The following is a 16408-nucleotide window of genomic DNA, read 5'->3' on the forward strand; positions in this document are numbered from 1 at the left end:
GTTGACAATAAAACAATATCGTCAGCAGACATAAGGCAGTGTAAATCTTGATCATTTATTGAAACTGGGTCTTCAGAGTGTTTTAAATAGTTTGTCAAATTATTAATAAAGATCTTGAAGAGGTTTGGACTCAGATTGTCTCCTTGTTTCACCCCCAGGTGCGTTGAAAAGGAATTTGTTAAGTTTTCATTTACCTTTACACATGATTTACTTACTTCATACATGCTTTTGATGATGTTGTAAAAAGAAGATCCCACCCCAATATCTAGTAGTTTCAATTTGATTCCAGTGTGAATAACAGTATCAAAGGCCTTTTTGAAGTCAACAAAGCAGGCATATAGTCTACCACCAGGGTTATTACAATATTTATCAATAATTGTCTTGATTACAAACATGTGGTCAGAGGTCCTAGCTTTTTTTGTGAAGCCAATTTGGCAGCCATCAATTATTTTGTGTTCGACTAGAAATTTGTCTAGTCGGGAATTTAAAATAGAATTAAACAATTTTCCTATTGAACTAGTTATGGTCAAACCACGATAGTTATTAGGATCAAGAATATCATTATATATCACTTCGGGTCCGTCGTCGTCGTCCTTTAAATTGCACAAATAACTTTCTTGAAACTCTGGACCAACCTTAACCAAACGTTGTAGCAATCATCACTAGGATATATAGTTTTTAAAATGTGTTCGGTGACATTGCCAGACAATCAACATAGCCTATATGGCTAAAAATCAACTCTGGAGTTTTTGCCATTTTTTTTTTAATTTGACAATAAAAAGTGATCAGCAAGTCAAGCTCTAATATTAAGTCAGTTGTTGCTGAAGTTCACTTTGAGCTTAGTTTCTATACTACATTGTTCGTAGGATACTTCGGACTCGTAATTTTAGCCATGGCGTTTGCGAGTCAACAGTGGTAAGAAATTGATTGCTATATGATGTATTATTTTAGTCTCCATAAAAAAAAAACAGAGGAATAAATGACATCAAATTAAATATTTATAAAAAAATTTCAAAGTAGTTTTGCTATAAAATGATGATATAATTATGTTCTCAGTTAAAAACCATTTTACAACCTTGAACTCAACAGTTTGGAAAATGAGTCAAAACTGATTTTACTAAACTCGGGACTCATAGACTCGCCTTACTATATTACAACAGTAGTGGTACTCTGGGTAGTAATTTATAGGGAATAATAGAAAGAAGAAGAACATTGAGGCCAGTGATTTTATTAGTGGAACAATCGGGAGAGCACGGATAGAACCATCGAACCTCGATGTTCGAACTCAAAGATGGCCTGACATCCTAGCCAAACTTTTTCGCTTCAGTACTATTGTAGGGGTTCGACGACTTACAGAAAAGAGCAGTTCAATGCTAAATTTATCAAACATGCTGTATTTCAATCTCATTATTTCAATAATGTATTGACTGATTAGTCATGATTATTAAACGTCCATTGACAGATTATTTCATGCAATTTTCATTATGTCTGAGATCAATTAAACAATTAAGTTCCCTCTCTGGTATTGGTTTTACCGTCCAGTCCTCAGTTGGTCAATGTGATCGTTTTATTTATTTGATTACAACGAGAAAACAATCATTATGAATAACGTCTTTAAAATCGATGATTTTAAGTACACGTATATGGCCTCAGAGTATATGGCCCCAAGTATATGAACGTACCAATTGCATTATTATATTCGACAGAAACTTTACCTTCTCACTGTGGTCAAGAGGTTTCAGGTCACGAGGTTATTTATAGCATTTCCACCTGTTTACAATAACATTTGTTGATAAATACTAAAGGCTGATCAGCATACACTATAATATTTCAATAAAGCTAACAATTCGTAGAACAGGGATGACGCCACCGTTGTTTGACCCAAATGTTTTAGGAAATCATCAAACTGACCATTGTTGTTTTTCATATATAAGCACCTTCGTGACTTTTCGTAGAATTCCAGGGGTTTAATTATCGAAAAGTAACGCGATATAAACAGTAAACAACATTTCTAGAAAGGTTTTAGTTAGTGGCCATCCTCGCTATTAATAGCATCATTTGAAAGTTTGTTTTTGTTTATCCACTCCAGTTATTTCTGAATAAATAGCGAAGTCGAAGAGCGGATTCAGTAGAATAGCAGTTTATTTCTGGACAAACCATTACTAAGGTAAGTGTATGATAAGTAAAAGGGGGTTGTTGGTTGAATTTATGTTTTGTTTTGGACAGTAACCACAAGCACCGGACACGCGGTCAGTGGATACAAATACTTTTTTTTTATCAATAAATTTTATTTGATCGTCATATTAGATATTGCTTAATATAAATTTAATTAATTAATGTTGGCACCTAGATAGCAATTTTGCAGTTTAAAATTAGTACTAAAAAATCAAAATGACATTAAATTTTGAGGGGGATTAGGTTTTTTTACTTACGGAATGGAAATAAAATTTACACCTAACTTCAAATTGGTTTTTGCATTGCAGAATATAATTAAGATCATTATGTCTTAATGGGAAAAAAACTTTCGATCAGAAAATTTAAGTTTTCTTCAATGCCAGCTTAGTATATTAATGGATGTCGTGTATAATTGTTAATTTCTCAGCATCCCTCTTGTAAAAAATCATTTCTTAGATGAGTGTCTAGGTAAGATATATGGTCGGATAGAGATGTTTTAAAAATATATTTGTTTTAATTTGTTGGGAATTCGAAATAGCGACTTGAATATCTTTTTAGGACCGTTCAGTATACGACAATGAAGCAGTGAGTCATTTATTTGGGTCTTAATATGAATTTCGCTGAAACCATGATAACCATTCAGTAAACATTGTTACCATGGTTACTGACAAGTTTTATAACTATAATCAAATGTAAGACATACTGTATAGTTTATGCGATCTGCGTGGCATACGTAAATAGGACTTATGTTTATGATATTTTATATCCACATTTAGAACTTCTAAAACTATTGAACTTTATTTCAATATGGACAAGTATAATATGCAACACATTTCATTTTCTTCTCTATTCAGCATGTTCAGCATTTCAACGAGTTCTAAATATGTTTAATGTTTTATAAAAGTATATTTCGCCTAATATCATAGCGGCTACATGTATAGGGCTACGTAGATTTATGACTATTGAACGTGTAGCTAGCCTAGTAGCGCTATCATAGATTTAAATACCCAACTATGCTGCTATCAATATCTATGTACATTTGTAGCAGGCCAGCTATGCTAGCTACACGTTCAATAGTCATAAATCTACTTATGTAGCCCTATGTAGCCTCTACGATATTAAATGCAACCCAGTAAACTGTCAATAATTGTTAAAAACCTTTTCATAATATTACTCGCATCTAAAACCGCATAAGCATCAACTGTACTGACCCAACAATTGAATGTTCAGACCATATATTCTTTATATTTCAGAAATTATAGACGATGAATTCTTTACATCTCAAGTTGGCTTTTTTCGTATTGACCTTCGTATCGATAGTAAGTATAGATATTATTCATCCTCCAGTGGCGGATTCTAAGGGGGGGTTCCGGGGGTTGAACCTCCTTTTATTTTGGACGATCATGCATTTGTATCGGGACATATGTTTGGACCCTCTGCCACCTTTTAAAAATGGCTGGATCCGCCCCTGTCTTCGTTATTAATACACAACACCAGCATCTGTTGTTTTTTGGATCGATCGACTCGCTCGTTCTATCCAAATTTGTTCCCTTAATTATCGCAATATTTCTTTACCACTTCTAAGATTTTCATACACATTTTTTCTGCAAGTGTAAGTAATTTGTTTTCAATTTATTTTGTATTTCATTGGAATCATAAGTTACGGATAAAAAACATTTTCTACGGTGTTTGGTAAACTGAATTGACATCCGTTTCCAAACTCAAAATATAAGTTATTTATATTTGGTTTCTGAGATAGTCAACAGAATTATATTTCAAATTCTTACCTGGAAACCCGTCTTGAAATTCAATATGGGGGAGATGTACAATTTTACTTGTGTGTGTATTTTATATATACGCTAATTTTTTTTCCAAAGAAATATATAGTTACACGAATTTCGAAATTATACAAACCATTTATACCCTAAATACTGTAGTATAAGGAATAAAAGTGAGGCAAAAGATACCAGAGGGACATTCAAATTCGTAAGTGGAAAAAAAACTGACAACGCCATGGATAAAAAAAAAAAATACCAACAAAGAATAGTGCACAATACACAACATAGAAACATGACCCCCACCAACAAATGGGGAGGTGGGTGATCTCAGGTGATCCTAAAGAATAAGCAGATCCTGCTCCACATGTGACACCCGTTGTGTTGCTCATGTAAGATCATGTAAGTACAAACCTGGTAATAAGTGTAATTCGGTAGGTCACATTCGGGAAAGAGGACGGAATTGTAGTAACGACATTAGGAACGTATCCGTTAAGTTATTTGTGAAACAGTATTTTTGCCAACCAACTCGATATGGTGTCTCAATAAAAAGAGATGTTTTAGTATCGCCATTGAGACAGCTACCCAATAACAAAAGTAGAGTAAAGGGCGTTTTATATGTGAACAGATATTTTAAGATCTCAGTTTTGTATCTTTTACTGTTTAACAAGCACATAACTGTAAGACAGAGGGGAGCAACGATTAAAATATGAATATATAATATACTACCTAATAAATGTTTAAAATATATAAAAACAGACCCCCCCCTCAAGTTAAATTACTAAATATATATTTATGCTTCTATTGTAGCAACTGTGTTCAAATAATCCACCTTTAGCTGAAGCCGTTAGATGGTGGAAGGTATTTAGAAGAGTCATGAGACCCACGTGTGCAGGTTGTGCTGGAATTTGTGAAAGAAAAGTGCCTGGACGATGTCGGTGTAGAGTCGATCCAATCTGTATGAGGCGGTTCAGGGGACGTTAGTTACTCTACCACAAACTTGACATTAAATTATTTATACATTTTTATCATGTTTACAGTGCATTCGTATTTTTTATTTAAAAAAATCTCTTACTGAATTTTCATTTTATTTCTATAGTCGCAGCTCTATTAATATTACATGTATAATAAGGTGTGGTCGAAAACTTCAGCAAACAAACATCAATATTTTGCCTCGATTGATATTGTATTCAATTTTCTTATTGATTGTTATTGGCTTTGAAATGCATGTAGCTTTCAATAATTGCGAGTACTTTCAGATCTGTATTTTTGTCTTTTGTGTCTTTTAGGTGCTTTTTATGCTTTGAATCGATCTAATGATTTATGCCGTCATTAATTGATTCTGATAGTTCGTTCTTATGTTGTACTGTTACACCATTGTCCCAAGTTAGGGAAGTATTTGGTACGAGCAAACTACTTTAACCCCGCCACATTCTGAATGTGCCTATCCCAAGTCAGGAACCTGTAATTCAGTGGTTGCCATTTGTTGTCAAATTATATTTGTTTTTCATTTATCGTTTTGTACATATCATATATAATTTATAGGAAAATGTGGTATGTGTGCAAATGAGATAACTCTCGATTCAAGTCACAATTTATAAAAGTAGACCTTTATAGGTCAAGGTACGGTCTCCAACACGGAGCTTATGCTCACACCGAACAGCAAGCTATAAAGGGCACCAAAAATTACTAATGTAAAACCATTCAAACGGGAAAACCAACGGTCTAATCTATATAAAAAACGAGAAACACTTATGAACCACACAAACAGACGACAACCATGCCGTTATTTTTTTCCTTTTAATTGTTTTACAGTCATGTAGTATTTTGAGATATTTTATAGTTTCTTATGCGGTATGTGTCGTCATTGTTGAAGGCTGTACGGGTACCTTTAAAAAAAATGCGAAAGATACCAAAGGGTTAACTTATTTAAACCGACAACGCCATGCTTAAGAGAGAAAACGATAAATAGACAAACTATAATACACAAAACACATTAGAAAAAAACTAAAGACCGAGCAACACGAACCCCCCAAAAACTGAGGGTGGTCTCGGGTGCTCCGAAAGGATAGACAGATCCTGCTCCACATGAGACCCCCGTCGTGTTTCCCATGTTCATATATACCCGGCAATAAAAAAAAATGGGTGACAGTATTGTAGTTACGACATATCCGCTATCGGTCAACCAACGTGATGGCGTCCCTAAAATTAACGAAGGAATTATTTCAACTTCACCTCTTGGAACTCTTGGTTCTATAGATTCCATTGACAATCATACCACAACTTTTTATAGACAGTAAACTTCATCCTGTTTGGCCTGCTATTGAGTGTTTTACTCTGGTCCAGCATCGTAAATGTGTGTTCCCTAATAGATATGCATGTAAATGGTTCGACAAGTATAAAGGCCTTAGGGTGGGTAATTTGTAAATGTCGACTTGCTTAATTGTGGCTCAATTTTCCCATTTTTGACCAAAGTTGTTACATGTACAAATGCACTTGAGAATTTTAACGAACGAGTATAGAGAGCTGAATAACATCTGTAAACTAGGCATTTAATTACCGTCCCAATTTCGACAGGACGTGACTGTGAATGCGAAAAATTATTACAATAAATTTTTCTATACACCAAGGTACTTTCAAGTGTTTTTTTTTATTTTTTTTATTTTTTTATTTTTTTTTTTTTTGGGGGGGGGGGGGGGGGGGTAAAATCCTTCTATACTCAACGCAGTTATTGAATCTACTCCTTGTAAGAACCGGTTATAGTGTGGATACATGTACTTGTGGATGTTTATCACAATATTTGGGAAAATTACGGTTTTATTTCATATTAACTCCAAATTTCAAATTTATAGCCGCTTGTGTTTTTATTTAGTTGCGATTTGTAAATTTGCCCTGAAATTAAAACTTGTAATGCATTAGCTAACTCTTTTTTAATTGGACTTTGGAATTCCTGTTTGAATGTTTTTACACTAGTCATATTGGTGCCCTTTATAGCTTGCTGTTCGGTGTAAGCCAAGAAGGCTCCGTGTTGAAGACCATACTTTGACCTATAATGGTTTACTTTTACAAATTGTGACTTGAATTGAGAGTTGTTTCATTAACACTCATATCACGTCTTCTTATATCTATATAATCGATTTCCTCAAACATACAAATAAGCCAAAGTATGTTATATATAGAATAACCATACATTGTCTCGAAATATCAATGTTATTTGTACAAGGCTTAGAAACAGGTAGAAAGCGAGGCTGTGCCGAGCATTTCTACCTGTTTCGAGCCGAGTACAAATAACCGATTGATATTTCGAAACAATGTATAGTTATTCTTTATATACTGCAACTCTTATAAGTGTTCTAAATGAAGTATTTAGGGTAAAAAGCATCATTTTTTAATACGGAGCGGACAACGTAAAATTTCCGCGAACCTGTATGTTTTATTTACGTCATAAATAAAACTCTACGGAAACGCATTGTCAACGTCATAAACAAGGTGATATACGGTCAGTGACTGTATATCACATATGAATATACAGTCAATGCAATTTGACTGCTCAAATAAGACAGCTGCAGTATATATTCATTTATACTGCACTCGTTCTATTTGAGCAGTCAAAATGCGTTGACTGTATATTTCTATGTCATATACAGTCACTGACCCGATATCACGATATTTAAATAGAAGTTGCCGAAATAATAATTAATTATTCATACGACCTCTTCAACCTGTTTTTGTTTCATATGCATACAACGATGCGTGGAACGACTTAACCTTGTTTATTTTGAATTTATTGGAAAAATATATTTCATTGGTTATTTTTTTTTTTTTTGCAACCTATAAATCATTATGTTTTATGCTTATGGTTGATATTTTAGTCCATACTCAAAGGATTTCGATCACCATCGAGTGTGGGTATCAACAGGTAAATGTACATTTCATTGTGTTGTATATTTCTCCGCGAGCATGATATAAGGCCTTTTTAAAGGGGATTTCCCCCAGTATTTAAATCAAATAAATAACCTTAACGCATTAGACAACAGTTGAAAATGTTTTTTTTTTTAGATTGCAGTATAAAGACAATAATAGTGCATTGACTTGACATATCAACGATATAAGGATTCGGCCCGAAACGGGGAAAAAGCTCGGCACAGCCTCGCATTTCCCCGTTTCTAAGCCTCATCCTTATATCGTTGATATGTCAAGTCAATGCACTATTATTGTCTATATAGAATTAACAAAACAAAAAAATATCAAATATTACGGGGAAATATTATACATTGTATTTGTATTAATAATGTAAATCATGATGACATTGATGATTAATTTGCATGTTATAGTTCACTATCACAAAAAGTATAGTCCTAGATATCCAAATGTGGGGAAGAACAGAAATAAGAAACACCCTTGTAGATTTCGAAGAAGAGCAGGCTAATGCCGCTACAAGGCAGCACTCGTACCCGCAAAGTGGAAAGGGATTAATATAAGTTGCAAAACTTGTTTCCCAATCCACTATAATTAAATATGTTTAAACTAATAAGAAACACGAAAAACTCATATATATACTTCCGTAATTCTCAACCTGTTGGGCACAATACCTAACTCTGTTTTAGTTAGCATCATAAACTCTGCCATCATATGAAGCTGGTCCGTTTTGTTTCTGTACACAATTAGACTTATGACTGGTTCCAAATGTATTAAGATTTATACCATTCTCTCCTTTAGGAGTGATATGAACTGCATTTGGAGACGACATACTTGGACACTCAGGAAAATAATTGAACGGTAAAATAAAAAATCGCACCTGGGATCCTGCTGTGGTTGTAGATGGAATATCTTCTGTATGAGGAATGTGTAAAACGCCTAAAGTTACCCAGGCAACCAGATCCTCATTTTTTAAAGTCTCGTTATCTGAAATAAACTTCTCAAAATCGACGACGGGATTTCGTGGTCCGTTATTTGCATAAATAGAAGTACTGGATATCTCGTTATCTTTATATTTACTGACTGCTAATGGAAATTTTGCCCAACGTGCGGCATTGGTTTCTGACGATTTCGATAACAGATACGGGGTTCTCCCGTGGTTAAGTATTCGATAGGCTCTTTTGTTTTTGAATTCATTCTCAACCTGGTCGTTATAGAAAATGTCATACCTTGCTTCATTTGCGGTTTTGTAGTTTGCTTCTTCTTCAGTTGATTTTTTGTTCAATTCGAATTTAAATTGTGTTTTATTAAAATTTGAATACCAAGGCGATTTAAAAGTTTCAGTAGATATATCTAGAGTAGAATACATATTTGAACGACCATTTATATCTAAATCTACTTTATAATGAAATAAATGCTGGTGAATATTGGCCATCATAAATGACGCCATTTTACTTCCATATCGTAATTCATCGTCTAGCGGGAAAGCTGATTGCACATATCCTGTTGAATAAACTTGCACTTCTATGGCCCCATTCAAATGAAATATGTAATCAAATATGTAGTCATAGTTCCAGACGTTTGCAATAGATCTGACAACCAAACGATAATCTCCTAAACCACCATAAAAAAAATAGCTTCCATGAAAATCGGAAGCATAATGTCGTCTCAACGGAACACTTGCATGTTCCTCAAATACGCAAATTCCTTTTTTTATTCGGAAAGGGTTTTCGGATTTTAAAAAGAAATCAACATCCAAAAATGTTGCAGTATCTGGACAATCTACTCCGACAACCAGTTCATTGATGTACGCTCCTATAAACCAGGACACGTCATAGTAATTCGTTATGCCTTGAGCGGGTCCATATCCTGAATAGAATACACATGCTTCCTGAAACGATAGTTCATACGCAATACGTTCTTTCTGGAATTTAATATCAAATAATTGTACACCGGTTGAAGCCTTCGTGTTGATGTTGAACTCCCAATGCATATACGTAACATGTAATCCATGTATTTTGTATCTATGACCATCTGGTTCTATTAGCTTTGGTCCTTGTAATGGTTCTTTCATTTCACTTTCCCCTCTCCTTTTGTACGTTGAATATAAATTTTGTTCAGGTGTAGGTGTGGGTATTTTTAATTTCTTTATATTTCCCTTTTTATAATCTTCGATTAAAAGTTCAGGAGATGCTCTTTTTTGACCATTGTAAACTATTTGAAGAATTTTCCAATCTGAAAATGTTCGATGCACATGATCGATTTGGATTTCAAGTCCAAGTGGATGAAGATATAGTCCTTCAACATCCCTAAAGCCCCAAAACCATGACCTTCTTTCTTCATCATTTATGCCGCGTGGAGCTACATCATAAAACTGCATACAGTTTTTGCTTGACGTGCAGTTGTGGTATGCTAGCCCATAGCTTTCTATTAGAAGGGGATAAAGTGTTTCGCAGGCTTTTGTAATAATTTCAAACAGACGCCCGTATTCTGGATCGTCCATGGGCCTGAAATTGAAAGGGATAGGATGAGGATTAACTTTCCTGTGATAATTAGGATAACTAAGCGGGCCTACTTCATATTCCTCTACTAACCCGGTAGATAAATCTCCTCTAAACAAAACTACAAGCGCTTTTCTCTCAGGTTGTTTCATGCCATTATCCAGATGCTCAATGACCTTGTCTTTCGGAGGTAAGAGTAAGTCAATCATAAAAATGTAAGCGTTCTTTGGTGTTCCTTCACTTGCGAGAACAAGACTTAAATTGGTCTTGGTGAACATGTACGTTTTCACTGCTTCGTATTCTCCTGGTGTTAGTCCATCGAATACAGAAGGATGTTCGTAGTCTCTTGGCAGTACGGTATATCCAGTATCACAAATTTCCATCTTGTCACGTGACAAAAACACTGATAAAATTATGATACACACTGCCAGCAGAAGTACAATGGCTGAAAGCACCGCCAGCTGGAGAATCTGAACTTTGCCCTTATCATCCACCTCTTTTGTCTTAGATGGCACTTTATCTGCCATTTTGAAAGATTTTCCTGCAAATATACAGATATATTAAGATTTAATTAACTTTTATTATTATTGGAAAAAAAAAATAGATCAGTGGCATTTGTAGCAAACAAAGATTACTGGCGAATATAGTTCTCTTTAATTACAGTGTATTTTTTCTTTATTTTTTTTCTTTCCCTGTCTCATACATTTCTTAGTTTTTCTGGGGTAGAAATGAAAGAAGAGAACTGAAATAAACTTTTGGATGTTTTATTTTAACTGATTTTAATATGGAAAGAGTGATTAGGCCAGGTGCAAAAAGATGATATTTACAGTTCTGGGAACATCTCTTGACTTGTCCATAGGGGTATGGATGTGTATTGGCTAAATTTGTAAAATACAGCAGATCATCTTTCTGAATGTTGGATATATTTTTGGACTAGAACTGTTCTTTACACACACAAAAAATTTGACAAAAAGATTAGGTGCATTTTTTTTTTATTTCAACAAAATGTTATAAAGAACTAATAGAGAATTTAATTGTGGTCTGTGGCCTAAGACTGACGACTGAAAGCCATTTTGGAACTTGCTAGGAACCTAACTAGTTTGTAATAGAGGTTCATGGGGTTCTGTATCGTTCACCTATCGAGTCATTGTGTACGCAATTGATACAATGCAATAGTTTCAGTTGAATGATAACTGATTAGGAATAAATCTTTTCTTGTTGTTGTTTATTTTTGCCGTTCAAAGTTTCAGGTTATCTATCATATTAATATTTGACTTATTTGTAAATATTCTCTCCCTGGTAATTTTATGTGTAAACAGTTTCTTTTTAAGTTGTCAAAATCATAATGTATAAAAATCTCCATCGAAGGGCAGTAATTCAATGACGAGTCGACTGACGATTTTAAATATTCTGACTATCAGTTATTTACATTTATCTTACTATTTTACCTTTTATTTTCATTTTTAAGTCTGGTGCTATCTTTTATAGTTTCTGAGAAAACACAAGAAGCAATACAAGGGAACGACACTATCTACCAATACGGTTGATTTCTGCTTGTAGATCTTATCGTGCTGATTTTTGCTGTTATGCCAGGCGATTGCATTGAGAACATTGTATGTAGGTAATGTTCAGATTTATTCTTTATATGATTAATGGTACAAATGTATATGATATATATGTTCTATGTTCAGCGTTTACGGCCAGATTTGTTGACGAACGCAAAATTCGGACCCTTTTGGATTTTTTAGAAGTTAAACGATAACGATTTTTTTTACTTGAAATTATAAAGAATGTGCATTTTTGAAATATGCTTTCATGACTTACATTTCGATATATTTTAGTTTTATTTAGACAATCCTCAAGTAAAAACCTGAAATTCATATTTCAATACTTTTTCAAAACATAACAAACCAGAGATAATTTCATCCGATATCTAATGTAATAAGGTGTTCCTTAGTTTACAGAAGGCCCCAAAGCGAAGATTGGATGCAACAAACATTTGTGAAATCTTTCCTTTTTTTCGTTCAAATGTATAATCAGAAAGATATGGAAATAATCAACTTGCCAGCATGAATTCAAACAGAAAACACGTAATCTACAATTTTGATATATTTGATAACTCTCTAGAAGCAGAGCACACATTAGGTCGTTATTTTTCTTCTTTGAACTGTCATTTCGGGCCTTTTATTGCTGACTATGAGGTTTTTGCTTTGCTCACTGTTAAAGGTCGTACGGTGACACATGGTTGTTAATATGATGATTAATTTTAATGTCATTTAGTCTTTTGCATACGGGAAGGACGCATTATAATGAAACTCTATAGTTTTTACAACTATTTCTAGAACCCAAGTGTAATCTATCTAACTTAATCAAAAAGAAAAGTATGTTCACTTACACCTTTTTGATTTACTTGGATTTCAACTGTTCAACTGTTATTTAAAATTCAATGGCGACTTGGATTGTATTTTCCGAGTTTGTGTTTGTATGAACCTTAATTGGAGAGCCATGCCAGGACTGTTGTTTATTTTCTGATAAAACAACATGTTTGATATGGTTGTCTCACTGAGAATACGCTGAGAAAATTAACTACATGTTTATTATTACGTTGATAAATATTTATGAGAAGATTGATTAATCACCACAGCCTCTACTGCAATAAATGTTTAGATTAGAAGATTTTGTTGCTTTGAATATTAAACATGCAGTTATCGTTATAATTAGTTTACTATATGTTTATGAATGGAAGTTTATGCGAATAAAAAAACATGATTTTATGCTTACCAAGACATTTTCCATAGGTGCATAATTAATACACCCCGTTAGTTCCAAAACACTTAATAGTGATGGATTCAACTTTTCCATAGACAAAACAAAAATGGTTTTAAACAAGAAGTAAAAATCTTATTTTTTTTAAAGTTAGAAATAGTATTAGCGAACAAAAACAGGCCAAAGACGGCTGTTCTGTGACACGACAAAACAACCGGAAATGCAGGATAAAAGTAAACAGATTTCAAAATTCTATCCAAATGAGTTAATTAATTATCAATTTATGCAACAACAGGAGTGGTTACCAAGATATCCCCCCTTCCAATATAAAAATCTACACATATGTTTATTCTAATATACATTGTATATATTATATGAGCGAGTATCAAGTTCCTTCCTTCTTTGTACACTATTATTTCAAAATATTCATCTCGATGAGGTGTTACGGATCTATGTTGATAAAACTGTGCAGTGTTTTGGATATAATAGGTGCACAGCTCTCTAGAGAGTTTATAAACTGGGAATATTTGAACTCAAACACAGATATTTAGGATTGGAATTTTGACCATATCGACTTCAACAATGATAAAAATCCATACCGTAACGTCGGCTTTTAAAACCCACCAACAAGAAAAATACAGAACAATTTAAAAAATAAAAAAACCTTGAGGTATAATTTATAACAAAACATTTTTTAAAAGATGTGACACTACAGGCTCCAGACGGAACAGGCACGTATAGAATGTGGCGGGTTGGATTTGTTTGAAGACGCCAACTCTCCTCTAATAACATGGGACATTGGTGCTACAGTACAACACAAGAACTAACAATATAATCAAAGTACTGAATATCGGATGTCCGCAAGTTCTCAAGTGATTGGTTACATACACTTGTCTCAGAAAAAAATCAAATCTCTATACCTGAAAGTGATGTTAATGTACAGAGACATATTTTTTTCCGAGACAAGTTCGTATGTGGATGATGAATAAACGACAGTGAATTCAACTTAACCGTAATAACTATTATATTTTAGTGATACGCTTCAGTATACTGTGGTTTGTTGTTATAGATTATAATAATATTAGTAGTACTACATAACAGTTACATGTATATATAATTGACATCCAATTGTATATCAATCTATTCTACTATTCTAATAAACATACAGTTTGTAGGGTATATATACCTCCATCAAAACAAAAAAAGACACTATGTTCAGATCTGAGAGTAGTACTTGTAGTTACTGACAATTAGCATGATTAGTTCATAGCTACTAAAAAAATGTATATAACATTTTAAATAAATACACAAATTTCATGAATTAATTGTTAAACTCTAATCTCAAAAATATGCAAAGAATATATAGACTTTCTGTCTCAACGACCATTTTATCAATATACATTAACAGGGACTCCGAGGTGACATCGAGTCAAAGAAAATTGGAAAAATCCTTATCGATTACCCCTTGATACACTTTCAGACACTTCAGCATAATGCGCTCATTGAAACTTATATATTATCTTAATTCATAAATTAGTTTCAAACATGAAAACTATTTATATCGTTAATATGTCGTAATTGTAAACAAAACGTGCAGATAAGCAGGAGTTTAAAAAAATGTAAAAATACCACAACTTATTTATTCAACTATATGCATGTACCTATATATAACATTTTAATCAGATCAGTGAAAAATGAAGCTTATATTTCATGTACCTGTACACGTTTGAAATGCACCAAACATATGTTTTGATTGCCTGTGCATTTTGATCTTGGTTATTTTTTTAGCGTTCGTTTTAATTGCTATTTTCAGTTTGCAAAATCATAATAATAGCCGGGTATATTATTTTAATTTTAGACCTATACGTCCGCTGTACATCACATGCAACGATTTAAAAATGAGAGCAGCTAGTTCTTTCTTTGAATATAGCTTTAGAATAAATAATTGAGAACGGGGAATATTCTTCCAAATAGACAACAACCCGACCAAAGAGCAGAAAACAGCCTAAGGCAACCAATGGGTACTCAACTCAGCAAGAAAGTCCTATACCCGGAGGTAGGCTTCAGCTGGAACCTTAGCAACCATGTTTTCTCAGAGTTAATTGGTCGCCACTCTAAACCCCGAAGCATACCAATGAGTATTGTTAGATATGTACGTGTCTGACATATGAAACCCAATCTCCCAAAAATTAATCGTATTAATGATACCCAACATGAAGTAGACTTTTCGTGATTGACTAACCTCAAACGCGTTCGATCTACCAAAGACTCATCAGTGACGATAGAATCGAGAGACAAAACAAAGAACAAATTAAGCATGTTCGCTTGTCATGTTTTGCAATTTTTTGTCAGATTTTCGAAATCCTCTGGTTTTATCCATTTGAATGCCTTACAAATTTTTGCCCATTGACCCCCATTTTTCTTTTTATAAACCTTTTACATGTATAATTATCCCTTTAAATTTTGAAATTTAATAAGTTAATAAAATTTTCTCAAATGAACTTGAATTATATTACTATTGAACAATATAAACATTATTTAGTTATATAAATCTATTCGGTAGAACCTAAAAATTGCATAATCTTACCGCTCTGAAATAATATATCCGAGCGTTAATCACTATTGGTACTGCTCTGAAATAATATTACGGTTCGACCTCTAAGCAATGATAGATTCGTTCAAAACATTCGAAAATAACTTGAACATGGTAAACAGTGACAGATCTCTAATATGAAATAATTTATGTTATGATATATTTTAAACAGTTTATCAGAGAAGCATACAAACACTGACAGCATGTATACACTAATATATGGCATCTGCCAAGAAGACCGTAAATGTATATTGGTTGCGTAGTACCTTGTATATATCATCTATATATCGGTGCATTTGCCCTCATTACCATTATATATATACGCATTTCCATTATAATTTCATGCTTTACAATTTAATTTACACATGCTTGCATTACAATTACAGTTGCTTGCATTACCATTACATATGCCCTCATTACCATTACAGCTGCTTGCATTACCATAACAGAAGCCATCATTACCTTACATTTCTTGCATTACCATTACTGTTACTTGCATTGTCATTGCATTTGTTTTCATCACCATTACAGTTGCATTACCATTTTATTTCCTTGCATGTCAATTACAGTTGTCCTCATTACCATTACATTTGCTTTCATTGCCATTATATTTGCTTGCATTGCCATTACATTTGCTTGCATTACAATTACATTTTCTTGCATTACCATAACAGTAGCCA

General features: G+C 33.5%; 1 protein-coding gene and 1 long non-coding RNA gene across 2 annotated transcripts; one reads left to right on the forward strand and one right to left on the reverse strand.

Annotated features, from left to right (window-relative positions):
* Positions 1–2051: 2051 nt before the first annotated feature.
* Positions 2052–5029, forward strand: LOC143060894 (uncharacterized). The gene is made up of 3 exons (XR_012974161.1): positions 2052–2167; positions 3429–3494; positions 4761–5029. It is a non-coding gene; the product is annotated as an uncharacterized LOC143060894 (long non-coding RNA).
* Positions 5030–8204: 3175 nt separating this feature from the next.
* Positions 8205–15870, reverse strand: LOC143060893 (diamine oxidase [copper-containing]-like). Its single transcript, XM_076233647.1, has 2 exons — positions 15723–15870; positions 8205–10910 (listed from the first exon to the last, which is right to left on the reverse strand). The coding sequence occupies exon 2, from the start codon at positions 10894–10896 to the stop codon at positions 8554–8556; it is 2343 nt and encodes a 780-aa protein (XP_076089762.1). The 5' UTR covers positions 10897–10910; positions 15723–15870; the 3' UTR covers positions 8205–8553.
* Positions 15871–16408: the final 538 nt, after the last annotated feature.

This window comes from Mytilus galloprovincialis, unplaced genomic scaffold (assembly GCF_965363235.1).
Source record: "Mytilus galloprovincialis unplaced genomic scaffold, xbMytGall1.hap1.1 HAP1_SCAFFOLD_181, whole genome shotgun sequence".
In the NCBI taxonomy this organism is placed as follows: domain Eukaryota; kingdom Metazoa; phylum Mollusca; class Bivalvia; order Mytilida; family Mytilidae; genus Mytilus; species Mytilus galloprovincialis.

Bases quoted from the DNA above. Each gene is read 5' to 3' on its own strand.
- LOC143060893 (XM_076233647.1), bottom strand. From the start codon at position 10,896: ATGGCAGATAAAGTGCCATCTAAGACAAAAGAGGTGGATGATAAGGGC.